The 27,755-nt window shown below is 36.0% G+C and overlaps 1 protein-coding gene across 1 annotated transcript in view; it reads left to right on the top strand.

Annotated features, from left to right (window-relative positions):
* Positions 1 to 600: 600 nt before the first annotated feature.
* Positions 601 to 27,755, top strand: part of GYS2 (glycogen synthase 2) — a 48,182-nt gene continuing 21,027 nt past the window's right edge. The window contains exons 1-7 of the mRNA XM_033117742.1: positions 601 to 1,082; positions 10,962 to 11,143; positions 13,535 to 13,726; positions 15,364 to 15,546; positions 19,995 to 20,139; positions 25,053 to 25,170; positions 25,356 to 25,476. Coding sequence (XP_032973633.1) covers positions 962 to 1,082; positions 10,962 to 11,143; positions 13,535 to 13,726; positions 15,364 to 15,546; positions 19,995 to 20,139; positions 25,053 to 25,170; positions 25,356 to 25,476 — 1,062 coding nt within the window. The 5' untranslated portion in view covers positions 601 to 961. The remainder of the gene's footprint in view (positions 1,083 to 10,961; positions 11,144 to 13,534; positions 13,727 to 15,363; positions 15,547 to 19,994; positions 20,140 to 25,052; positions 25,171 to 25,355; positions 25,477 to 27,755) is intronic.

The following is a 27,755-nucleotide window of genomic DNA, read 5'->3' as shown; positions in this document are numbered from 1 at the left end:
TATACAAACACATGAAAAAGTAAATATATGGCATTTACTCGCAAGGTGACCTTGGTCATATTTCAGAAGGTAAAATATTTTGCAATTTCCCCCCATATTTGAATAGTTTTACATCTATTAAATTATTCTTTATCAGTTTGATAATATTTGAGGTAAATGTACAAATAGGACTAAAATTAATTTCTATTATCTCATTAAAATGATGATCTGATAATTATTGATCGGTCAAAACTATATTCTGATTATGTTCTGTCCAAAGACACACTGGCAATTATACTTTTTCACAGGGAAATTTTAAAGAAAACTAATTAAGAAAAGGAAACCAAGCTCTATGCTTATCTTAAAAATTCAATTTGTAGGTGTAGAACAAAATAACTAGGAATAATCTTTTTAATGCTCTAAAACAGAGAACAATACTTAGGCAATCTAAAGGGACTGAACGCATAGAAACACGCCCCAATCAACTATACATGTGATCTTAAATGGTCTGCAAACTTTATAAGGAGAATTGCTAATCTTGGATCACTATGGGAGTGATGAAATAAGCATGGGTGATCGTGTGAGTCTAGGAATTCGGTCCAAAGGACAAGGGCTAAAGGTCTGGGCTCGCATCACGGTCAGCCTATGAAGATGCACCATTGGAGGGGGTGCTTGTCTAAACCCCGGACCCGAGGATTTTCCTTGTGATTTCTCTGGGTTGTTTGGGTGGATTCTAACTGGCGATACTGTTCCCAGTGGACTTGCCCAGAAAGACTGTAAAGAGGGGCTGAAAACTCCTCCTTCAACTTGGGAGTTCTCTGAGAAGCGCATGGGATTTCATTCCTCTGGTTTAGTCCTGTGAGAAGCCACCAAAACCTGGGATCTACCAACTTCGAACCTCCGCGTCTCTAAAGTGCACCACTCCCAGGATTTCCCTCAATTGAAAGAGGGATTCGGAAAAGTGTCAGAGGACTGAAGAAGAATGCTCCGGGGAAGATCCCTCTCTGTGACATCCCTGAGCGGGCTTCCTCAGTGGGAAGTTGAAGAACTTCCTGTGCAGGATTTACTGCTCTTTGAAGTCGCTTGGGAAGTGACCAATAAAGGTTTGTACTGGCTCTGAAGGTGGCTACTTGTCAGATTGCTGAAGAATGTAGATGAGCAGAATGAAGTAGTGAGAATGAATTGCCAGTGAGTAAGGAAAGTATTTAACCTGAGTGTAAGTTTAGGTTGCATTTTACCTTGTATATTTCCACAGGCAGTGAAAACTTAGACGTGTGTATGTGTGTGTTGAAGGGAGAGTTGAAAATAGGAGTCTTTGCCAGGGAATGTGCATTTAAATTAAAATTTGAAATTTAATGACAAATTTATGACAAAATAGAAATAAAAAGTTAATATTTATTTACTTTTTTGGTTTTATGATTTTTTTTTCTTCAGCAAGAAGCACAGTTTTGTACTTTATTTTAGGAGGAACTGTACCTGATCAGGAACAATTAGAAACTTTAACTCCATATACTGTTAGCAATTATATGAAATATTTAATAATGTTTCTAATAATTCAAGATTAGCTTGGAATTAAAGTTTTAATTTAGAAGCAGTTCAGAAGGCATGATATTTATTGAGCACTTATTAAAAAGAATAATAGTAATTATCTTCAATAACATATACATAGAAATTATAAAATAAGAAAGGAAGTAAAATTAAAATTATTTCCCAATAATGTATAATCTCATTTGTGTTGGATTGGAGAATGCAAGGTAGAGTACTGCAACCTATATTACATTATGTTAGATAAGACCCGATCGCATATTATATTAGTTAGATAAGTTCCGGTCTTATATTATAGTAAAATAAGACCAGGTCTTATTATTAATTTTTGCTCCAAAAGACGTATTAGAGCTGATTGTCCGACTAGGTCTTATTTTCGGGGAAACACAGTATATAGAAGTGAAGTGTTTTACAAATAGCTGTTTCTAATGTTCTTTTTCCAGGTTTTTAAATATGCCCAAAATTCCTGGGAACAGAGCCGTCTCTATTACACATAAATCCCAGACTGTGCCTTTAAGGTTTTCTCTACAGAGTAGGCAGGAACTCAAGGATATAGCTTGTTGGTGGGAAAACATGGGGGGATTCTAGCACTAGGAAACAGTACAGAAGGTGTCTGTGTGAGTTCCAGCATCTGAGCAGGGCCCCTTCTCCTTCCTTCTTTTCTCTTCATTTAGTAAACATTAATGGAGCATTGTCTCCAGGTGCTGGGCACACACTGGTGAAAACTGACTCTTATCCATGGATCTTATATCCTGATAACATGTGTGCTGATATCAAGGCCTAGAAGTACCTGGCACAGAGGAAATGCTCACAGGAATTTTTTGTTTTGAATGAAGGAATGAATACATTTATTTTCAATCTCTATGCTGCCTTTGATATTTAACTTTCTTTCATTTCCCATGCAAGAGAAAGGGAGCTTTTTGTTGTCAAAAGGGGACCCACAATGTGATTTAGCCAAGTTGATATCATCTCCAACATATCTTTATTTTAATATTTATTTCAGTCTGAATTTCAGAAATGTTTATATAGACAATTATTGTGTTCATTCTGACAGCATGTATTCACTGACACCATAGTTTCTTTTTATTTTGAACTTTTACTTTCCTGCAGTTCATAGCAGTGATATGAGGCATCTTGGAGATCATGAACCCAACTCCTCCATTTCATAGATCAAATGGGTGCCTATAGGCATTAAATGATCAAGTAAATGGCAGGGTTGGAGCTAGCATTTAGTTCTCCTCTGAGTCCACTTATCTTTTTTATTACTGCACAATAATAAAAATTAGAGCATCTATTGCCTAAGGAAATGTACTACAGATGAAAGAGCATGAGACTTATACTTAAAGATCATAGATTTTTAAGACTTTGTAAAAAACGTCCCTGAAACTACCTGAACATCACTTTCTTCATGAAGATGGAGAAACCACCGTCTTACAGTGGTTTCTGGAAAATAGGAGAAATGTATTTATAACCAGGAAAACAAAAGATTTCTTAGAGAGGAAAAAAGTCCCTCACTGCCAGAATTTTTTTTGCCAATGAACAATGAAAATGTGTAAAACATAAAAATAAGAGAGTCATAGTTAAATTATTGGATGCTAATTCTCAGACCTTAAAATAATCTTTTACACTTGTTCATATTACCCTTCAAATGTATTGCTTTTATTCATTTATTATTATTGTCCACTTATTATTCCGTAAAGATTCATCAAGTGTCTATTAGGTGTCAGGCACTGGGAGATGAACGGCACAGAGTTTAACAATATAGAATTGATTCCCAATCTTCCAGAATTTACAAACTTGCAGGAAGATAGACATTGAACATGCAATTATAGTCAAACATGAGAAGTATAAGAATAAGAGAATAAGATGCTCTAAGACTATATAGTGTGTGTGTGTGTGGTGGGGAGGGAGGTGTTCCATCTAGTTTGGGGTTTGGGACAAACCTCTTACTACAATCATTTCTTCTGCACAGACTTACCCAAATCATTGTAGACTACGGACCAATTATCATTTGGAGGATATTTAGGATCATTAAAAAGAGTTTAATGAATATTGTCAAATAATGAATGCTAATTTAATACATGTGAACACTTCTGAAATTTAGTCACTAAATAAGTGCTTCTCTTTTAAAATCAACTAAAAACAACTTGTTTTAGCCCTAAGCCAGCATATTGCCAGACATAATACTTCTACCTGCTCCCTCCTTAAACTAGATGCCATTGCGGTGGGTCACATGGTAGGAATGACACATGGAAAAACTCAGAAAACGACAGTCAAAATGATATGATAGAAGCTGACCATGATTGCAAGTCTACTATTCTGAGGCAGATATTCTAAAGGTGTTATCAAGGTCAAAGAGTTTGTAAACCTTGTAGAATTGTATTTGAAAATATGCCTCATACTTGTATGTGTAAGTGCTTTTTCGGAGAAAAGGACTGAATGCTTTCATCAGACTTCCAAAGGCCTCAATAATTAATGTGACAACCACTGCTCTAAGTTCTCTAAACCCCTGAGTTCCTTTTTGTTAACGTAGAAGTGCCTAGAACCATAATTTAAAAGTTATTTCCTCTAAGTACTGTTTTCCAAGTGCTTTTCTCTAGAGCAGAATAGAAGGGATTCCACCTTCCCCAACACCTAAGGAAGTTTATCTTTTGTGATACTAATCACTTTCTTCCTCCGTCCACCACTTTTAAAGATCCATCAATCTTCCCTCCACATAGTTACTTAGTCTTGCTGTCTCCACCCTGTGGGCTCTGGAGTCAAACTGCCTGGACTGGAATCCCAGCTCCATCATTACCTATGTGATGTGGGATCCATCTCATAGCTTCTCTGTGCCTCAGTTTCCCCTTCCAGAAATAAGATAATAATAGCATCTACCTGTAATGGTGCTGTGAAAACTAAAAGAAATACCAATTGTAAATAACTTATAACAGTGTCTAGCATTTAATAAATACTCTGTAGGCATTATTATTTCTTCATAAAATTTACTCACAAAATGAGGGAGTTGGATCATCCATTATTATAATGGCTTTGACTTTCAGTGATTCCACGGGTCAGTTTTAAACACAAGAGCAGAAAAGTAGAGAAAAAGATATGGAACAGGGTTGGTACAATCATGGGGACGCAGTTCCTAGGGGTTGAGGTTGCTTTGCCTGGTATAGATAGATGTGCAGTGGCTTTGTCAATGGCATCCCAAGCCACACCACATGAAATACAAATCTATGAAAAAACCATGCTTGGGATATACATAGCTTTAAGGGGAACACTAGTCTCCCACTTTCTTTTCATCCTGAGTCCCTCTTATATAAAATATGGTACTGCCACTCTGGTGGGTTGTGCACGTGGTTTTGCTCTAAGTGTCTCACCTCCCACTGCCCAAGACTGCAGTTGTTTTGATTTAAATAACAGACCCAGCAAAGCACTGGGCACACAAACACTAGTTGACCATTGTCACCAATAGCATTTATTTTCTATCCTACCAGCCCTGCTACATCAGAGAACGGTGTTCTAACTATACAGGTAATGACTACCCCTGTTTCTGTAATTGTGTCTTGAGATAGGAGGATCAGATTATTAGCTATGCATACTGAAGTCATATGACTTCCAAATTCTGTAACTTTTAAGAATTTAAAAATAGTGAAGATACTCCCATATTATATGTATATATAAAATGTCTTATTTTGGCTTCTGTCCATATTCCACACTGCTTTGGAATCTTGGTTTTAGCAATATCAGCAGTGTTTCTAGATGAAACATATATACCGTGGGAGCTCATCTTTTTTTTCTTATGAAAGGTCTGATACTTTGCCCTCACACTAAAGATAGCTCCCATGTTGTTTCAGAAAAAATATAGATCAATAAAATACAAAGTACATGTTTGAAAGTGAAGGATAAGTTCAAATTCAGTGACTAACACTGTGTTAAAACAATAATTCATTAAAAAATATGTGTTGGTGACTGTCTGGTTTATACTCCAAATTTGAAAATAAGAATGACCCTATGTCTAAAGCCATCACACTTACCTATAATTAGCATGCCAAGAGAGGATTTGTAGTAAATAGAATAAAAATTGAGGGAAACTAGTTGACTTATAAATATAGGAAGGATAGAGGGATAAAATTGTACTTGAGCATATGAAATGCAGTAAGTGGACCTCCCCATGGAAAGACTGTATAAGGAGAGCCCTGGGAGGAAAGATTTATTTACAATCAGGCCTCAGCCAATATGGGATGGACTTTTATTTTTAAATTTTATGTTTTTATTCCTGGTAGGCTGAAATAACATGGCCATAGTAGTTATGAACACTCTGAGGCTGTTTGGGGACTATCCATATTAAAATTGAAGGCCTCAAGTGGGAAAAAGAGGTAGAAAATTAATTAATTATGTTCATCTTTATATTTCAATTCCCAAATCTAATGATTCATATTTTTCAAATAAAGAATTTATCTTCTCCTTTATGTTCTTTAGCAAATAAAAATGTGTTTGCATTTACCCAAGTATATTAGAATTTGAAACACATAATCTAATAAACAAGGATGTTATAAGATCTCTGGGCAAGATATATAGTTGCAAATAAAAGACTTTTCAAGAACAAAAATGTGAATAAGGCATTTAATAAATGTGAACCATCTGCTGATAATATATTACCCATCATAAGATGAAGATGAGGGAAACAAGTCTATGGAAAAGGAAAAATTATTTGAAGGTTTTGCATTTGCATTTTATGGATAATGGCTTTGAATATATATATATATATATATATATATATATATATACACACACACACACACACATATATTTTCATATATATGTGTATATATATATTCATATAGGAAAAAATGTATACACATTTTAAGAAAGAAAAAAACCGTATTAAAATTGTAATACTCAATATATACTGATAACAAAAGATGAATACAAGTCACATTTCACTTCTGCAATTACAAGAGGAGCTCAAAATGGTTACCATCAGCATCCAGACACTTCTGATTATGGCAAACTACTGCTTGAGCAACGTTGGCCAAAGTGTCCACTTGTATACATTTTTTTGGCACCCCCGATAATATATATATATATATATATATATATATATATATATATATATATATATGTCACACTTTAAAGAAAAATTTTTTTAATTGCCCTTTCAAACAATTTCTCTACATTTGTTTTTCCTTAACAAATAGTTTATACAGTTCATTAAATTTTCTGGAATTTGAGGAAATATTTAGATGTGGTCGATGTTGGCATCAATTTAAGTAGACTCAGATTCATTGTTGAATGGTTAAGTGAATCAGCCTGGAAACCTCTGCTTGCAGGATTTGCAGATCCTCTTCATGTGTTCCATGCTATCCTCATCACCTGCCATCTGAGCTGTGATAGTGTTCTTCTTATCAGACTCTGCTCAAGTGACAATTTTAAGTACAGTCAAAAAGCCTTTTCTTAACAATGAAGTTCTTAAGGACAATAAGTTTATGTAAGCTCATATGAAAATTGCTTGCATGTAATATTTATACTTTGGGAGTTACATTAACTTTTCTCATTTATAAATTAATGAATTCTGTTAGTATCATATAGTAGTATCAATATTTGCATTTTGTGTCTTCTTTTTCTCAAAAGGCAATTTACCAAAAAGTATATTTTGAGTTGTTCAGACTTAAAGAAAAATTTGCAGAGTGCAATTCTACCTTTTGGCCATAGATTGTAACTATCTATTAGATTTATTACTTAAAGTCTAAGTTACTGAAATAAGAAATTTAAGAGATGCAGTAACTATCAAACCCTATATCCTGATGAATTGAATACCTTATGAAAAACTGTAGTGAAAAATAAGAGCTTTTATTTTTTCATTATACAAGTAATAAAATTGCTCTTGGAAATGGAATTGAAGACTGGTGCCAGGATCTGTATTAGCTTTGAGAGTTCACACAGAATATCTTGAGTGATCCCCTTGCCTATAGCTCATGAACAAAATATTGCTCAAGAAATTGGTTCAGAGAGAGAGAGATCCAAGATGGTAGAGTAGATAAAAACTGGGCCTGCTTCCTTCCATGAACACATTAAAATTACAACTAAATTATAGAATAATAAACCTGGAGAACCAGCTGAAGTCTGGCTGAACACACGTTTTATAACTAAGAATATAAAGAAGCCATGTCAAGACTGATAGGAAGGGTGGAAACGTGAAATAGGCTGTCCCCAAACCTCCATGTGGTGGTTGAGAACCAGGAGGGATATTTCAGCGATGGAGGTTCCCCCCAGAGGATCAAAAGACCCCAACCCCACACCAGCCTCCCCAGCCCAGAGTACTGGTGCCAGGAAGAAGAGCCTCCACAACATCTAGCTGTGAAAAACAGTGTGGATTCCAACTATCCAGGTTGAATGGAAGGCTGCAGGAAACCCAGACATCCTCTTAAATGGCCCACAAACAGAGTCTCTCACTAGCAGGCACTCACCTTGGCCTCCAGTGGAGGGACAGTAACTCAGCGGGGTGGGGAGGGCATCAGGGACATGTTGTGGGGCGGCAGACTGAGGTATGTCTTCAGAAGGAGGGCTGGAGGACAGTTGCCGTATTCCCTGTGTGGGATCTTTCTCCTATACAGCCAGTAGACATCTGCTACCTTTAATGTGTTGAAGCCTCCCCCACAGGCCAAATCTGAATCTGATTGGCTTGGTGAGCTCTGCTGCTCTACCCTGCTGACAACCTGAGAATTTGCCCCACCCAACTAGTCCAACACCAGACGCATTTTCTCCGAAAACAGCCAACCCCACATGCATAGCACTCTTTTTTGAAAAACTATCAGAGTTTGCAGGACCCAGGTGGGCAGCAGCTGGCCATGGTGTGCTCTGAGACTTTTGCTGAGTAGCTCCAGGCTCAGCACTGGCACCAAACTAGAGTCTACATTAACCAGTTGACCACAATTCTTCCCACTCTAGTGACTCCCTGAGACCCTGCCTCACCCAATTCTTGTACTGTACGAGGCATTATCAGGGGCTGAATCTTAAGGGAGCCAGCAGATGGCAGCAGGTCTTGGGGTGTCCTGGCTTTTTGTGGAGCTACCCAGGTCCGCTACTGGTGACAGCCATACTATGTATTAGGTAGAGCTACTTAATACATATCTATCAACAATTACTTTTAATGTAAATGGATTAAATACTCTAATCAAAAGACATAGGGGGGCTTAATGGATAAGAAAACAAAACCCTTACATCTGCTGTCTTCAAGAGAATCATTTCAGATTGAAAGACATACAAAGATGGAAAGTAAAGGGATGGAAAAAGATATTTCACAAAAATGGAAATGAAATAAACAAACAAAAAAGCTGGGGTCGCCAATACTTTAACCAAACAAAATAAACTTTAAAACAAAGGCTATAAAGAGAGACAAAGAAGGACCCAGCAATACCATTTCAGAATATTTACCAGAAGAAACCCAAATGCTATTTCAAGGGGACATGTGTATCCATATGTTCATGGCAGCATTGTTTCCAATGGCCAAGATGTGGAGGCAGCCTGGGTGTCTGTCGATGGAAGAATGGATAAAGAGGAGGTGGTACATACATACCATGAAATGTTGCTCGGCCATGGAAGGGAGTGGGTTCTTGCCATCTTCAGCAGCATGGATGGACCTGGAGGGTATTGTGCTGAGTGGAGTGTCAGACAGAGAAAGACAGGTACAAGGAGATTTTGTTTATATGTGGAATCTAAAGATCAAAATAAACAAAGAAAACAAAAAACTCATAGATGCAGAGATCATATTGACGGTTGCCAGATTGGAGGGGGATTGGGAATGAGTAAAAAAGGGGAAGGGATTAAGAGTACAAATTGGTTGTTACACAGTAATCATGTGGATGTAGGTTATAGCATAAGGAATATAGTCAATAATATAGTAATAACTATGTGTGATGTCAGATGGGTACTAGATTCTTTGGGGTGATAGATGGGAAGAGGTTGGGGGAAGGTAAAAAAGCTGGAGGGATTAAGAAATACAAACTGGTAGTTACAAAACAGTCATGGGGATGCAATGCACATCGTGGGGAATGTAATCAATAGTTTTGTGATAGTGTGGGACATTCTCAGATGGTTGTTGGACTTAATCATGGTGATCGTTTCTTTAGGTATATAAATGTTGAATAACTATGGTGTATACGTGAAACTAATATAATATTGTATGTTAGCTATATTTTAATAAAAACCCTTAAAATAAATTTAAAAAGGAAGAAATTGATTCAGACTGTTCTCATATTCTCATATGAGATGATTGTTTAGAGCCAGCACAAGAAATAACCACAAGAATGTCTTCTTCCCCTTGGTCCTCTCTATTCTTCCTACCTGGTTACTCCACCACAAGTTTTTCCTTTTGAATGCTTATTACTCTCCATGTGCACTCTGTCTTCCCAATTTAGGGCTTTAGCTCTAACCTTTCCCTCTGCCAGAAAAAATTCTTCCCCATGATATCCACCTGCCTTATATCTTTATCCTTTTAAGTACTTACTCAAATATCACCTTTTCAATGAGCCTTAATTTTTAATACTACTTTTATGACCTGCCCTTTCGCCAAAGCTAAGTATTATTTTAGTCCCATTGAACAGATGAGCTAATTGAGCCTTATGTTAAGTGAGTTAACTAGTTCAATTTAAATTGGTTCTAATTTTTCAACACTATAATGTCTCAATAAATATCCTTATACATATATTTTTGTTTCCTCCCAGAACAATTTTCTATATGTGGACTTGCTGGATTCAAGGGTATACATATATTCTGAGAGTATGCATATTTTTGTGTATTAATAGTGATGTCAGTGATGCCAGAGGGGAAAAAAAATGAAATACCATATGAAAATTTGTATTTGTGTCACTGGGTTTGACATGAGGGTTGGTCAAGCACCCCCTTTCAAAATCTATCAGCTCTTTCATCTTGTCAAAAGCTACCTTGTTTGGTACCCTAGAAGGGAGTGGCTCTTTAGCTTTGGAGACTTGCTCATAATTTCAGCAGTAGCGATTATTTGGACATACCTTAGACCCTTCTTGTATCACTGTAGAAGAAGGGGTGCAAGGTGAGTACTGCTGCTGAGGGCACGTGTCATGACAATAGCTATTTGTTCCAACTTTGACAATTCAATGTGGATAGAGCTTTAAGCTAAGTACTGCTTCATTCTGCTTGTCTCTTCAGATTTTCTTGAAATGTACTTCTCTGCTGTTGACAACCTGTTGGTCTCTGACCTGCACCCAGTAAGGGCTTTAAAATATGGATGACTTGAACTAATGGTGATTATTTATTGATGTCTTTTCAAAGCTTTCTTTTAGGAAGTTAAATAAACCCTTGTGCTTGATGGATCCTAAGTACTCACTTAAAAATGAGGACTCACTTCCATGCCTTTATTCTTTAACTTGAATTCCTAACCTGATAATGATAATGTAACCTTTTCTTTTTAACAGTTGGGGGCATCTATACTGTGATTCAGACAAAGGCCAGAACAACAGCAGATGAATGGGGAGACAATTATTTTCTGATTGGTCCATATTTTGAGCAAAACATGAAGACTCAGGTGGAACAGTGTGAACCTGTAAATGATACTATTAGAAAAGCAATGGACACAATGAATAAACATGGCTGCCAGGTAATGGATACTAAGGGGCATATCACTTGACAAGTCTTAGTAAACTATTCTTGGAAAACAACCCAATTTACATGAACTCACAAGAGAAGACTATTCAGCTACTTAGAGAAAAGGAGCAGGTTTATGAGAAAGATGATGAACTTGATTTTAAATAGGTACACTTTTGAGGCACCTTGTGAAAACCATGGGAAATTATTGAATTGGATAACAGTTTTGGAACTCAGCAGAAGGTGTAGAGCAGATATATTTCTGGGGAAGTCATTTGTGTCTAAATTGTAGTTGACATGAGTGGTTATATTAGTATTCAGTGGAAGTTTATAGACTAAGACAGAAATTTTGAACCAAACCTTGGAGATGTTGATGTGTTAGAACACCTATATTAAAAGAAGTCAGAGATTGTAGAATGAGAAGCACAGCGATGGAGAACCAAGGATGTCCAAATCCTAATCCTCAGAACCTGTGAACATGTTACCTTATATAGCAAAAGGACTTTGTAGATGTGATTATGTTAAAATGGGGAGATTATCCTGGATTACCTGGATTATCCTGGATTAGTACAATATAATCACAAGAGTTCTTATAAGCGGGAGGCAGTAGAATTCGAATCAGAGAAGAGGTGTGACAGCGGAAGCAGAGGTTGGCGTGATGAGTTTTGAAGATGGCTGAAGGGGTCATGAGCCAAGGAATGTAGGTGGCCTCTAGAAGCTGGAAAAGGCCAGAAAACAGATTCTCTTCTAGAGAATACAAATGGAATGCAACTCTTTCAACATGTTGATTTTAAACTATAAGACCCATTTCTGTCTACTGACTCCCAAACCTGTAAGATAATAATTTGTATTGTTCTAAGCTACTAGGTTTATGATAATTTGTTGCTGTCACAATAGGAATAGTGAGGTCAAGACAAAGGAAAAGAGAGATTCAAGTATGAAGGAGGGATTAAGTCAACAAAGGATTGAACCAGGGTCAATTGGGTTTAGCAATATTAAGGTCACTCAAGGTAAACTTGTTAAATATAGCCTCAAAGGAGAAGGGGAACTTAAATAAGATAGCAATAAGTTGATGAATGAGAGAATGGTGAGAAAAGGGCTGCAAAAGTTACGGCTATGAGATTTTTCTATGAAGAGGAAAGATAAATTAATTAGTTTCAGATAGACATGGTTTTGAGAATTAATGTTTTATTAACTGTGAGTGAGGCCTGAGTATATTTATGTGCCAAAAAGAAATATCTAGTAGGCAGGGAGAAGTTGAAAGTTCAGAAGAAATGGATGATTGAAGAGAGTATGATTGAAGATGATTGAACTGAGAATGGGAGAGGGAACAAGATCCAAAGCCCTATTGAAAAGATCATTCTTCTCCCCTTTCACTTAAACAGGAAATAAAAGATGAATGCAAGTAGAGATAAGTTGATGAAGAATTCAGAATGGTCTCACTCAAGGTTTTTGATGATCTCACTGAAGTAGGGGTTAAAAGTCATCTTATGAGAGGAGGCAAGTTTTAAAATAAAAGAATTTGAAGGAAGAAATTCTAAAAAATGTTCAAGGGATAGATAAAAGAATGTCTGGACATCTTTGATGTATAGTCATGATGTTTTAGTGGCACAAATATACATGATTGGCATCAATCGGCAGCCTGAGTGAAAGTGCAGTAAGTTGAATAGATGGAGATTCAGTGTTGTCTAATGTCAGCATTTGTGCAAGGGGTCAAATTGGCACAAGTGTTAGAGGTAAGTCTGTGATTGACTAAACTAATGTTGAACTGATGAACAGTCAATTTAAAGAATGTAATAGGTTAGCAACTTTGAGCTGCTAGATTAAAGAGATAATGTATCTTGGGCAATATATTTAAATAAAATCTCTGGCATCACCCATATTTGAGAAATACTTCGAGTCACTTTTTTTTTTTTGATAGGAAGAATAAGAGAAATCATATACATTTGTCTACAGAAACAATTTTTTTTCTAGCAAGAAATATTGTAAGTCCTGTTGCATAAAGATAAACAAATGACACAGTAGAAATTACATCCAACTACAAGTTGTTAAAGATACAAAGTAGTTCATCTTATGACTATCATAAAAAAATAGATGATAATTAAATCCTAAAACTATGAGCTCAAGGTCACAGGAAAGAGTACATGAGCTATAGATACCTTCTTTATAAATGACCAAATTTACTGAGGAGCAAAACTTGGAGATTCTAGGTGAATGGATGTAAGTCCATTCCATCTTCAGGCTCAAACATCAGATAGTTTGTGTTATCACTGCAATTTCCCATATAGTTTGTATAATCTGCTATTAAGTTCTAAGTAAAGTTTGTATCTTCTAAGCCCAAATACATTTTCCTCCCTCGCATTACTTAGCATGATGATATGGCTCTGTGTTCTTTACTTGGCAGGTATATTTTGGAAGATGGCTGATAGAAGGGAGTCCTTACGTGGTGCTCTTTGACATAGGGTATTCAGCTTGGAATCTGGACAGGTGGAAGGGTGACCTCTGGGAAGCATGCAGCGTTGGCATCCCTTATCACGACCGAGAAGCCAATGATATGCTGATATTTGGATCTTTAACTGCCTGGTTCTTAAAAGAGGTACAGCTTACTGCATAGCTATACAACAGAGGGGCAGCATGATTGTGTTCTGTGCCCAGTATGTTCCGCAATGATCTCATGGTTTTTAGATTAAGTGAATTTTGAGTTGCTGCCATTGTTGATTGTCCTAATACATTTCAAAGCAATCAGAAAATGTTTAGCATTCCTCAAACTAAATGCCAGCCTTTGGAACAGGGTAATAATAATGCTTATTAATATTTACCTCATGTCAGGTTTAAACAGAAGAATGTCTATAAAACATCCAATTATATTGCCTGCTTCATAGATGATATTCAATATATATGCAAGAAAAAAATAATGTACATCATGCACTATGTACATGAATTCTAGAATCAAGGGAGTAGGAAATAGCTTGGAATATTTTGTTTTGTTTATGCATGAGTACTCATGCAACTGCAGTGACTTTTAGAAATTTTCATCATTTGCTAAGGGCTGAAGTGATGCCAGCAATTGCTAAGGTGTTCATATCAGTGAAATATCCCATAGGTGAAAAAAAAGAAGTGTTAGAAACCAGCCCTTGTTAAATGAGACAAGCCTACACTCTCTTAAGTCTTCAAAGCATGACAGTAAGATTTCTTTGCAATTTTTGCATCACCTCAAGATGATGATGCCTAATCTAAAAATGGAGCATCCCTAGGAAAGTGGGTGTGGCCTAAGGACAAATCACAGAACCATTGTTGGGAGTGTGCTCCTCTTGGCCAGTCTTTCTTACTGATGAAGTCATATTCTAATAGCCATAAAGGTTTGCCTTGAAGTGAAGGGGAAGGTAAAGGGGTGGTCCAATTGCTTTGTGTTGGTGACAGAATAGGAAAAGAGTGAGGATGCTGGCAGGTCTGGTCTAATGACCAATATGCACTCTTGCCTTAGTTGGTAGAACCAATTATTGCTCTGCAAACTGCCTCCCTGAACCACTGCCCCCAGAGTTGAGTTCAGCCTCCAAACGAATATTTGTGAGTGTGTGTGTGTGTGTGTGTGTGTGTGTTGTTGTTATCCTTTCTGTTAAATGGAACAGAGGGGAGAGAAACAAAGTAAGAGCCCCAACTTCCTTTAAAATCAAGCAGTCCCAGAAATAGAGATTGTCTTTGGTAAAAAAGGGTAAATAAAGACACTGAAAAAAACCCCAAGGCTTCTGGGCAAGTCCTCTTTCTGCTTTCACCTCTGCTGCCATGGCTCTGTGCAACTGTTAGTAGCTGTGAGGAACTTTTTGAAGAGTAGATACTTTCAAGTACAGAGGTTTAGCCTAAGTCAGTGGTTCTCAAAGAGTATTTCCGTGGACCACCAGTAGCAGCATCCCCTGAAACCTGTAAGAAATGCAAATTCTTGCCATCAGTCCAGAACTATTGAATTAGATGACCTGGGAATGGAACCCAGATGACAATGCTTAACAAGCCTTCCTGGTGATTGTGATGTACACTAAGGGTGAGAACCACTGTGCTTTCTGAACATGCCACTAAATCTTATAAAGCACTTACACGTGCTAAAACTGCAGTTTTCATATTTAGATCCCTTTAAATTGTGCTAAAATTTATAGGCATGATAACTTTCCTTATGTTGTGGGCCATGAGCCAGATCAAGCTTCACCAACAACTTTTCTAAATGCCTCTTTTCTGATATAGGTGACAGACCATACGAAAGGTAAACATATCATTGCCCATTTCCATGAATGGCAGGCCGGAACTGGACTAATACTTTCTCGTGCCCGGAAACTTCCTATCGCTACGATATTTACCACCCACGCCACACTGCTTGGGAGGTATCTCTGCGCAGCAAACATTGATTTCTACAACCATCTTGATAAGGTAAGTAATCCTACCTCCTTCCCCCTCACCACCTTTCATTCCGATCCTTGAAGCTGAAGGATGAGAAGTATCGATTTTTATGTTTCATCTGCCAGCCAGATGACAGAAATGCCCTTTTAACTAATCATTATTCATGGCAAAGCCTCCCCTGGTGACAGAGAGCTTGTATAGTTTAACTGTTCAGAACACAGTAGTAGTGAGAGGCGATGTCTGTCTGTTACGGAGCAATAGATCCAAGATCCAAAAGGGCATGATGGGAGTAAGACATTGTGGACACAAAATTGGGCTCCTCTCTACCCTGAAGCTTGGGAAATGCTGTGAGGACCCTGAATCCAGACACAGCACTGAGTGGCAGGTAGAGAATCAGGATTCTAGGCACACAACTTGCACTGTGAGCCTTATTTCCTTTCCTCCAAGTGAACAGATGGTCAGATTTCTCCTGTAATTCTGCAATGTGTAGGTGGAGTTTTGTGGGGGTCAAATAAGACAGAAGTTATTACAAACAGTGATCTGTGTCCTTGGTGACCAGACAGTTGTTTCTGCTCATTTTAGAAGACAGACCGATTCTATGACCCAAATTCAGTTTTGACTTCTTTCTTCTATTTTCCATCAGTTAAATCAGATTAAAGTATGTCTTTAATATCATCATGTCAATAATATCAACAAAGCATTTGCATACCATACAATCAGGACTTTTGCTGATTTGGTATCTATATATTGCCAATCATATCAAGTTAGCATTTTAGGATTCTGTTTCACTATCAGGAAAATTAGGAAGTTAGAAAATTGATTTCTAAAGTCTTCTCCAGTTAAAAAAAATGCTAAGATTCTATGAAATAAAGTATATGTGTGAGTGATACATAAATAATACTTAGGTAGTGGTAGTGGAGAATTATACAACTATCTCAAAGACACTTTGAATTCAGGAAAGGTTTTTTCTGACAAACTTTAACATTTGCAAAGCAATGAATGGTCCTAATGACAGTTTTCCTATAAAAAGGTCAGCCTAACCTAAAGGTCAAACTGTGAACATAAGATGTACATTTAAAATAATGTTTTGAAGGTCAGGAGATCAGTGAAATTTCCTAATAGTGTACGATCATGGTAGACTAATAGGAGCAAATCCGTGATCCATGACAAGCTCAACAACTGTGTTTCCTGAAGAAGAGCAGACTTGGATTTTTGTAAAAGAGAAAATGTTAAGATAGGCATTTCAAATATTTCATTTCAGAATACTTAAGAGCATTATATAGTAATTAATAAAAACAACTAATGATAGACATCAGACTACTTTTAAAGAACAAATGCATTGTAGTATACAGTTATATATTACAATTATTTTATTTTGATAAAAGGTCAGTATTTATATCATACTGTCTTGAAATAGGACTATATATCTCCGCAGCTTAAAGCCCCTCACTGGTTGAAGCTTAGTCAGTCCATAGCCCATTGTTTTAGTAAAATGTCCAGCTCAGCAGAGTGACTAGTAAATAACAAGTAGTCAAGAACTAGATTTTGAGTTACACTCATAATCATTTCTCACAGAAAAATCCGCCATAATCATTTTCCATAGCAAACCCTCTCCCCATACTCACACTGGGTTTAGAATTTGGGTAGTACATAGAAATACCAAATTATATAAATGAATAGTTTTTGAAAGTTCACCATAAGAAATGACTCACAATTTAGTTTTTGATGCAAGACCCAAGATTTGTTTCAGTATGTTCTGACTCAAGCAAATAAACCTGGCGATGTGGGGAATTAAAATCAAATAAAAGTATTCAACTTTTATGAAAGCAGAAATATTACAGTTATTTTACTCAAATAATAATTTCTAACTAAAAACATTTTTGTTATTAGCCAATTCACATGGATTCAGCATATGAATTTTCTGAGACTCTCCAAGAAGAATTTTCCAAATTTATTACTATTGATCCAGTAATTGGTCAATTTCCCCTCTGCTAAAAGAGCTAGATAACTAATGCTTTTTTTTTTTTTTCTTAAAGTTTTGTTATGTTTTGGTCTCTCTTTTCTTGATAGCAACAGAATTTCCTTGGTGGAAATGTAAGGACAGTGCTGTTTGGGATTTGAAAATGTTGAAGGAAGCCATCCATAGACAATCATTTGGTAGATTTTAACTCTTTCCTCTGACCAACTTTTGAACTGGTCATCTTTAATTATAAGGTTACCCTTCTCTGTTGCTGGACATGTGTAAACAGATAAGGTTGCTATAAAGCCCAGGTGTGGCCATTCATACCACTGACATAAAAGATAAGGGACCCCAATGGGACCAGGAAAAGGCAAAAGCAGGCATAAGTGCCTGTCTTCACGGAGACTTGTGTCTCTGCATACTTGTTTTACTCACTTAGAGAACGTATCTTCCCATCTATACATGTCTAAATGATTAATTACTATCCCATATATAAAATCTTATTATTCTCAACATCAACAATAGATAACAATGCTAAAGTTATTGAGCACTTTCCATGTGTCATTTGTAAACATTTGACATGTGTTATTTCAGTTGCTCTTCGCAAAATCTTAATGAGGTAGGAAACATTTAATATTTCTTTCCAGAGTTATTTTTCTTAAACATAGGCCATGTCTTTATCGCTAAACAGGCCCATTCAGTGCTTTCCATTGTATATAGTACAAAGGCTAAATTCCGAGCCTTGACTTCAGGGAATTCTGGGATCTGGCCCTATTATATCCTACCAGGATGTGGCCCTGTTATGTCTCCTACATTCTACACCCAGTGGCACAGTTGTGTCAAACATCTTGTGATTTTCTGCACATGCTATATAACTTTATATACTTGTTCTTTAAGGCAGCTAATTCTTCAGCCTAAAATAACCTTTCCACAAATTGAACTTTTCTATCCCAGTCCAAATGGCATTTTATTCATCCAGTCAACTTGAAGATATAAAGGTGAACAACTCCTGGTCTTGTCATTGAAAATCTTACAGTCTAGAGGTGATACTGACAATATGAACACTTATGTAGTGTGAGATACTTTTCCCTAAACTCAGCCAGAGGGAATCAGTCCTGCTCTGCCCCTGTACGTTACTCAGACACTTATTTATTTCTAACTGATTTTTACCCATTTCCTCACCAATTTACAGAAACATATTAATTATTCAACAAATGTTGGTTGAATGAGAGATTTGGTTAAATAAATGAGACCAACCATATAGAGATTTTTAAAAAAAACTTCTGCTGATCCAAGGATGCCATATAGAGCCCTGATGCAAACATTTTCAGAGATGTTTGCAAATATAGTCAAGAAAAAATATTCTGGGAATTTTTCTGTTCAAATCTTTAAAATCATCTAATAAGTCTTTTTTTTTTTTCAGTAGTTTACTCTGTGATGCAGTAATTATTGGGACTGACTTGTTGATTGAGTTAGAGTCAAAAATGATGTAAGAGTAGGTGAGAACACAAGCTTGGAGTCAAACTGATTTGGGATCTATTTAGGGCCCTGCTAAAATGCTTAATAGGCAGGTGACCTTGGTCAAGTCCCTTTCCTGTTAAATGTTTCAATTCCTCCTCCATAAAATGAAGACAAAATATGTGCCTCAGTGGTTTATGAAAATTAAAAAATGATATTATGCTTAGAAGAGTGCCTGATGCATAGTGTTGAAAAGTTTCTTATAATTTTTATTATGAAAAGAGCATTGCTGATACAATGCTAGAAACTCTATAATGTTTTCTCTTAGGTACTGCTGCTTCCATATGCAGCTGTATTAGAGATAACCTTCACTAACTAAGCAAACAAAGCCGACAGTTATTGCCAAGTATTTAAATAATTGTTAAGGGTTTGGTTCATTATGGCTTTTTAAAAGTTAAGATACCCAGAATAATGGATAATTGCATAATCTAAAACAATCTAATTAAAGTAACCGGACATTCCTGAAATGATATGGTAGGACTTCTATAACCATGGAAATGCATTTCTCTCTTCTCTTTGTCAGGTTCCCTTTCAGTGAATTAAAGATGATAATTATCTTTAGTTTTGGTATCAAGTTTAATGTCAGCTTTATTTCATTGTTTAATGGGGAAAATATGATAAGGATCTTGGGGGAAGAAATTAGCTCAATATTTATAAAATGTGGGATAAGTAAAAGTATAATTAAAATACCAAGAAATCAAGAATTCTATGTGATTATAAAAAAGTGGAAATATAATTTACTTAGGAGGCTAAATATTAGTTTAGAAGCAGAAATGAAGTAAACAACACCTTTTTAAGCATAAGTAGCTATGCATTTAGTAATGGGTTTAATAAAAATTATCATTACTTTTTTGTGGCCATAAAATTTTACACAGCCTTGAGGGACAAAATATGAGAAATAAGTGATTTTGTTTTGCTTCTGTAGAAGGATCAGTGTAAGCAAATGTACATGTGCTTGTTTTATTTTGCTTGTGTGTGTGTGTCTGTGTTTTCCCAACAGTTTAACATAGACAAAGAGGCTGGGGAAAGACAGATTTATCATCGGTATTGCATGGAACGAGCGGCAGTCCACTGTGCTCATGTGTTCACCACAGTTTCTGAAATAACAGCAATAGAGGCAGAACATATGCTCAGGAGAAAGCCTGGTAATTATTACCCCTGCATTTGTCATTAATCTTTCCGTTCCAAATGTTATTAGAGTAAGAGAATTTTGTTTAAAACAAAAAAGCGTAAAACAATAGTGGAAAAATTGCATTCACTATTACCACTCAAATCTTCACCCACACTTTCATTCTCAATTTCAGTAGCTTTGCAGTAAAACCAACACTAAGCTGTCTGAAACATAGTAGTGTTCAGTCTGGGCTTGTTGAATAAGTGGGCTATACTTCAAATGCCCTGGGTCTGAACTAGGTTATCATCATGACTTGGTGTGTTTAACCAAGCTGAGTTGACTTTTCTATGTTAAGAAAACGGAAGTTCAGAAAATATCAGAAATTTATGCAAGACTAGCCCAGTCCTACATCTTATAACATTTCCTCATTGGTCCTATTTAGTAGAAATTTGTTGCCCTACTTCTCCCAAGACCTTTTTTGCAAGTTTTTCTAAAGACTATCCCCAGGCCCATCTAGAGGTTGCAGGGCCAAGGGGCATGTTCATAAATCGTAACCCTGTCACATGGCCACAGATGATTGGTTCACAGGTAGAAACCTGGTGTAAGCCAGGCCAATTAGAATACTCCCACAGGAAGAGGTCTACACAGTGGAATCTCTTTGAATGTACTCCTGTATAATAAAAAGGTCAGGTTTGAAGCTGTTAACAGTGTCCATTTTTTATTATGTTGCATGGGATACAAAAAGGTGAAACTCTCGTGAAGTACAATAAGCAGCAGATACAGACTGAGAGAGGACTCTTGAGATTCTCCACAGTGATTTAGACTATGGTTTAAACTAATTCCTGAGGCCCAGTTAAATCTTTGCCACGAGACAGCCCAGAATCCGATTACTAAGTCCTCATTATTATATTTAAGCCAATGTTAGTAGGTTTGTTACTTGCAACCAAACAGCCCTAATTAATATGTTCTCCTTGCTTAATTCCTCTGGTCTTGTCTCTAGTTGTCTTTCTTTCAAATACCAGTTGAATGTCTAGAGGAGGTATTTCAAGGTGTTAGATCATTTTTTTAAAAAAGAGAATCCAACTAATTTGCACAGTGGCAGCATAAAATCCCTATGTTGTTCTTTTTCCTTTCTAAGGATTCTCTTGGACTCATCTGGATTCTCCCTCTCATGCCTCTTACAGAAATTTACTCCATCAGTATGCTCATTTGTTTCTTGGATCTTGTTTCCTGTCTACAGTATCTTTTTCTGTGCATACAAAAATGTTGTGTGTTTTTTTAATTCTAAAATAAAAATTTCTCTGATGCCACTACTCTGTCAAATATCTACCTAATCTCATCCTTCCTCCTGCTGTCAAATATTATAGAAGAAGAAACCATAGTTGCTTCTTCCACTTACTCATAGCCCCTTCAATTCTGACTTCCAACCTTCAACACTTAGCCTGAAAGTGCTTTTCAAAAAATCACCAGATTCAGGATTCCCTATTTTTTAAAAAATTTCCTTGACATTGTTTAGCGTTTAAAAATGGTAGATACCTCTATCTTTCCTTACTTTTTGTGACACTGCACATTCTGAGTTTTCTCCAATATGATTCTTTTCTAGTGTCTCTAGTAGGTTTTCTATTTTCTTCTTTCAAAAGTAGGCATTCTGTACATACTATTTTCTTAAATTTTTGTTTTCTTAGGGAGACAATAGCAGGATAGTGGTGGAAAGTGTGGGCTTTGAGCCAAACTGCCTGAATTCAGTATCACAAATGATTTTGTGTTGGCCACATGTTACCTGCTATGTAACAGTGTGAAAGTCACTTAAGCTCTCTCTGTGCCTTACCTGCATAGTGGGGATGATAAAACTTTCATCTGGAATTGTTGTAATGATTAAACGAGTTAATACATGAGAAGAACTCAGATCGGTGCCTGATCAGCGATCCAAGAGAGAGAGAAAAAATAACTACAAAGTAAGAAGTTACTGTCTTAGACTTTTGCAATAATTCTGTGAGCTCTATGCATATCTAAGAGAAGGACTTTGCTATCCCAATTTTTGCCTGCTCCAAGAACCAAGCGAGGGATTTTAGACTACAGCAGTTCTAATTTCCACAAGGCAGTTCTTCAGTTTCTACCATGATTTTTATTTATAAAATACTCAATTACTTTATTAGCTAGAAGAAAAAGAAAGATTCCATGGTGCCGGGTTAACTGTACATAATCAAGAATATCACATTTCATTTTCCCCCTCTGATTACAAAGGCATCCGTATTGTAAAGGATCTTTACCTCCTTGAGTTCCAAATTTATTTTAAAGAAATTCCTGCTGTGTGGTCTTGGTGAGTGGCAGTACTCTGCCTTCCACTACCACAGCCAAAGAAGGAGACAAGGTGATTTTTTTTTTCCTGTTTCTGAGCAGGTAGGAAGAAAATGAGGGGGTTCAGAATCAGCCAGTCACCTGCTTCTGCCCCACATTTTGAATGATGAGGAAATACTGCAAAGAGGCCAAGGCAGTGGGAGAATATTCATTATAATCAGTGTCTGGGTGAAACCCAACAGAGAAATAGGACAGTGTTTCCACACATTCTTACCAACAATGAGCTTTTAAGTTTTTAGTCTTTGCCAATTAGAGAGGTAAAAATTGGTATGGCATATTCATTTGTCTTTGAATACAGAGTTTTAACATTTGTTACCTATTTGACAGCTGTATGTAATCTTCTGTTATTTAGCTATGCATATTTTTTTCTATCAGGATGTCTGCCTTTTTTAAAAAAATTGATTAAGAATTGCGCACACATACACACACACACACAACTTAAATGTCATGTTCTTTTTTTCCATTTGTCATTTGCCCTTTAACATGGTTATTATTAATAGTGTTATGAAATTATTAACTTTTGAGTGCATTTTATGCCTAAGATGAATTTTAACCCTTTTAGTCAGCATTTTTTCTTGTGTTGGCATTGTCTCAGAAAGATGGATGATATTGACATTATCTTCGACTTGAGAACAACAGCAAGAAATTAGTAATTAATGTTGCTTCCAGGGAGGAGAACAAATTGGAGAACAGAAGTGAAAGGGAGACTTTTCCATATATATATGTTTCTTTTTTTTGAATTTTTGAAATTTAAATGATGTGAATACATTACCAATATGAACTAATTACACTTGTATAACTAATTAATTGAAATGAAAATAAAATTCAGACAAGACCACCTATGGAGTAGAACTGCTCACAAACTGAATATACCCATATTAATATAGTAAACATTGAAAGGATCTTTTAAAGCATGATTTGTAATGAGGCAAAGCTGCAGTTTTAATTATGTCACTATGTAGAAGTACCTATACGATTCCATATCTATTAATGAGGCATAAAAACATTTTTTAAACCTTATATCTTAAGCCTCATAGGCAGTATTATGTTGGGACCAGCTCATAAAAGCTCAATAGTCAATAATGAAATTTCAGAAAATTTGTGACCTAGTTGCTAACAACTGACATTAAAAATTAAATTATAAAAACCCATAGTTAAATATATACTAAAACAAAATTAAATACTCAAAAGGTATTCTGCCCGCTCTATCTTTCTGGACAATATAGATTCCTGGCCTCGGAGATAAGGGGTTAGACTAGACCCCAGAGCCAGGCTGCCTTGGTTTTAAATCTTATCCCTGTTACCTTGTAGTTACTTGACTTTGGGCAAGTAACCTCTCTGCAGGCCAATTTCTTCTTTTGTAAAATCGATACAATGAAAAGTTTATGAAAATTAAATTAATATTAATAATTAAATTAATGTTATGTTTAAATTAATAATACAATCGAGTCTGGCTCAAAGTTATCCCTATATAAATGTTATAGAAAGATGAATACATTGTAAGAGGGAATTGTCTATTGTCCTGATCACACTGTACAGTTCATCCAGGGATTATTCACATGATGCCTTTCACTTGGAAACCTCAGGAACCTAAAATTGACTCTGATGTGGCAAGATGTGTAACGAAGCACGTGCCCAATTACTTAGTAAAAACTCATAAAAAAACAGCAGTTTTTGTTGTTGTTTTCTCCACAAGAAATTATTAAGAAGCCTGGGTTGAGTTTGTGGAACCATTTCAAGGGAATAGCCTTATAATTGTATCCTTCAAAAATGATGGCATACTTATAATTCTAGCTCAAATCTCCATTGCAAACATCTCCATTGCCATTTGCTGAATTTTGGGACATAGCTTCCTTTTATTACTTTTGTTTTTACTGCTGTTAAATGTAATTACCATATATTCGACTCAGTAGGTAGTTTTCTTGTACTGTGAGTAGTCTCTGTCTTTCTTGTCACAGAACAATCATCTGGAACACCAAAAATGTCTTCCTGCCTGAACAACAAAATCTTCTGGGCATTAGAAATAAAGGGCTGCCTTTCCAATTTTCCAAATGGACAGAACATTTTCTGCACACTTGGTCAAAACAAAATGATAGGAGGTAGTTTAGTACACAACATGGTTATGGACACAACACGTAGAGGCAGATTGTATGGATGCTACTCATATTTACACTTGTATTCTCAAACGGATTTCTGAACAACTCTGTTGCTCAGTTTCTGCCTCTGAAAATGCAGATAAGAGCGTCTACTTTATTGGTCGTTGAAAGGATTAAATGAGTTACGTTGTGAAGCGTTTAGAGGAGTGCCTAGTTCACAGTAAGTAATCAATAAAACTACAATAATCATTATTATTGAATTAAAATGTTTCATTGAACCAGTCACTCAATGTTATTTCAGTAAAGGACTCCTGATTTTCTATTTCAACAATTTATTGTGGAGTTTTATGAATTTTCAATTTTATGATAGTTAGAAACTAGAAATGTTAATAGACATCTATCTAACTTTATAGATTTAAATACATTGTTTTTCTATAGCTGTAGCCCCTCTCAAAAGAGGATTTTCACGATGATTTTATTTTTGCTTTTCCAGATGTAATTACTCCAAATGGCTTGAATGTTAAAAAATTTTCAGCAGTGCATGAATTTCAAAATCTACATGCAATGTACAAGGCCAGGATACAAGATTTTGTTCGAGGTCATTTCTATGGGTATGCTTTTCTTTATTTGAAAAAAAAAATAGCATGTCATTTTAGGTTATCTCTGGTATAGAGAAAACAGGATTGTTATAGTAAATATTTATCTTTCCCAGCCCTCTTTGCACTTTAACAGAATTCATGTGTACATTTTGTTGCTATTGCTTTATTTCACTTGAAACTGTTTTGTTTTGTTTTAGTCATCTGGACTTCGATCTTGAAAAGACTTTGTTCCTTTTCATTGCTGGAAGGTATGAGTTTTCAAACAAAGGAGCTGACATCTTCCTAGAATCCTTATCCAGGTTAAATTTCCTCCTGAGGGTAAGAGAGCTCTAAAATGCAACACAATGCTTTTATAGGAGGAGGAGGACTTTTTTCTGTGAAAGTACAGAACTTTTTGACTTCTCAATAGTTTACCTGAGTGCATATGATCATGTAGATTTAAAATGACAATCTTATTCTAAAAATGGCTTTGATCTTTCAATTTACATATTTCTGCATCCTTCACTTGCAGAAATACATAGACATATTTGTCTATGTCATCAGGTTATTTTTTAAGAAAGCCACAAGCTTATCACATTAGATGCTATGTTTTAAGATGACATTACAATATCCCTTTTCATCCACATATGAGTTTGTAACCACTTGACAGGTACATATAGAAAAATCAGGCAAATGGAGACAAAATTTCACTGCTTTTAAAACCAATAAAAACTATAATTGAGGATATGGCTTGGGTATACGGCAACAATAGTCTTCTCGATACTGAACCTTTGTATTACACTTAGCCATATAATCATAGGCAGATCTGGCCTCACCATCCTCCCACAACCGAAGCAGACCTTTAGAGGAACAAATGCCACAGGCTGACAGCCAAGCAGCAACCCTCTGTAGAGTGAGGCAGGACACGCACAAACACTGTTTCTCCTGCAAATCACCAGCCACACCTCCCCTAGACTGAGAGTCTTGAACTGTGAAACTAGGAGATGACTCACCATGTGGAAACATGAAGGAAGGGAAAGGAGTTTCACACTTCCAATGATATGCGATCATTTTTTGCTCAAGAAGGTGGGACTTAAAATAAGTTCCCAATTAATCAAGCAAACACACACACACACACACACACACACACACAACCTGTGCCAATAGGAGCAACTATAGAAAATGGTACCATGTCAAGCTGTTGATTAAAGTTATTGACTTATATTATAATCCTATTACATAAAATATAGAATAAATACCAGTAAAATACAGGAGACCCATGTAAAATTTCAACCTTATTGCAGTACTGAGACAATTTAAGCCTTTCTGAGCTCTGTATTATTCTCTAAATTTTTACTTCTTGGACATAGATTTATCCTTACCTTAGAGCAGCATTGTAGCAAGTATACTAGAAAATTTATATAATTTTAATTAATCAGTTACTTAGTAAAATACATTATTAAAAACCCAAGTCTGCAAAATAGTACTGAAGACCTGAAAGATTATTCCAGAATAAGCTGGAATAATCGTATAAGATTAAAAAAAACTACTTTATTAAATCTTTGCTTTAAATAACATAGATTCCTTTACAGTAGGTAAGTTTATATTTTCTGGAATTTTATATAATTGAAGCCATAAGGTTTTACTCTTTTCCCCCCTTGGGTACCCTCATGCAGTATGTTCATTTTGAGATTCATCAATGGTGCTTATATGAGTAGTTCATTATTTTTATATCGCTGAAGTATGATGTTCTGTAGATATACCACTATTTGTTTATTCATTCTTCTGTTTATGGATATTTGTGTTGTTTCCAGTTTTGAGTTGTTGCATATAAAATTTCTACTTAGATCTTAATGCAAAAAATAAATAAAGTTTTCTCTCCAAGGTAAGCAGGCTCTCCTCAGAGGCCTGGCCCCATGGTGAGTTGTTTGGCTCTGGTATGAATGGCACAGATTCTGGAGCCCTTTAAAAAAGAATGCTATCTTATTTAAAGCTTATTTTATTACATGTCATAGTATGTACTATTCAGCAAAGTTTACAGGTAGACTCACAGCTATATCAAACATGTATCATGCTTAGGAACATTATTCAGTATATCCATACATTTATTAAACATTCACTTTATTTTTAGATGTGACGAAAAAGCCAATTGCTATTATCTTAGACATCAAGATGATTATAATCCTTGGAGAAATAAAAAGAAGGCATTCTCTTTCCAAATGCTACATTTACTGTTTAATAGCACATTGGCTACTCCGGAAGTGAGTTTCCTATTCTGTGGCTTCTGTAGATTGTGAGACCCTAGAGTGCAGAGGCCACAGATTAGATGGTGAAGTGCCCCACACTCAGTGATTGTCATTTTCAGAGTATACGAGCATTCATCTGTGCACGATATTAAGTGTGTTTGTGCTTCCTTTTCCATAGCTGTTTCATCTGTCATTTTCTTCTGATAGATGCTAGGCCAATGGTATTTGTAGGAAAAGGAAAAACAACAACAACAACAACAACAGATTTTAGTCAGAAAACACCAGTTTGAATCCCAGCTTTGCCAATAATCTGTTAGAGGATATCAGACTCTTGTATTGATCCTCTCATGCCTCTCTTTCCACATGAGTAAA

This window comes from Rhinolophus ferrumequinum, chromosome 10 (genome assembly GCF_004115265.2).
Source record: "Rhinolophus ferrumequinum isolate MPI-CBG mRhiFer1 chromosome 10, mRhiFer1_v1.p, whole genome shotgun sequence".
In the NCBI taxonomy this organism is placed as follows: Eukaryota; Metazoa; Chordata; class Mammalia; order Chiroptera; family Rhinolophidae; genus Rhinolophus; species Rhinolophus ferrumequinum.
Note: the sequence above shows the minus strand (reverse complement) of the source record. Positions and strands in the feature narration are given on the sequence as shown.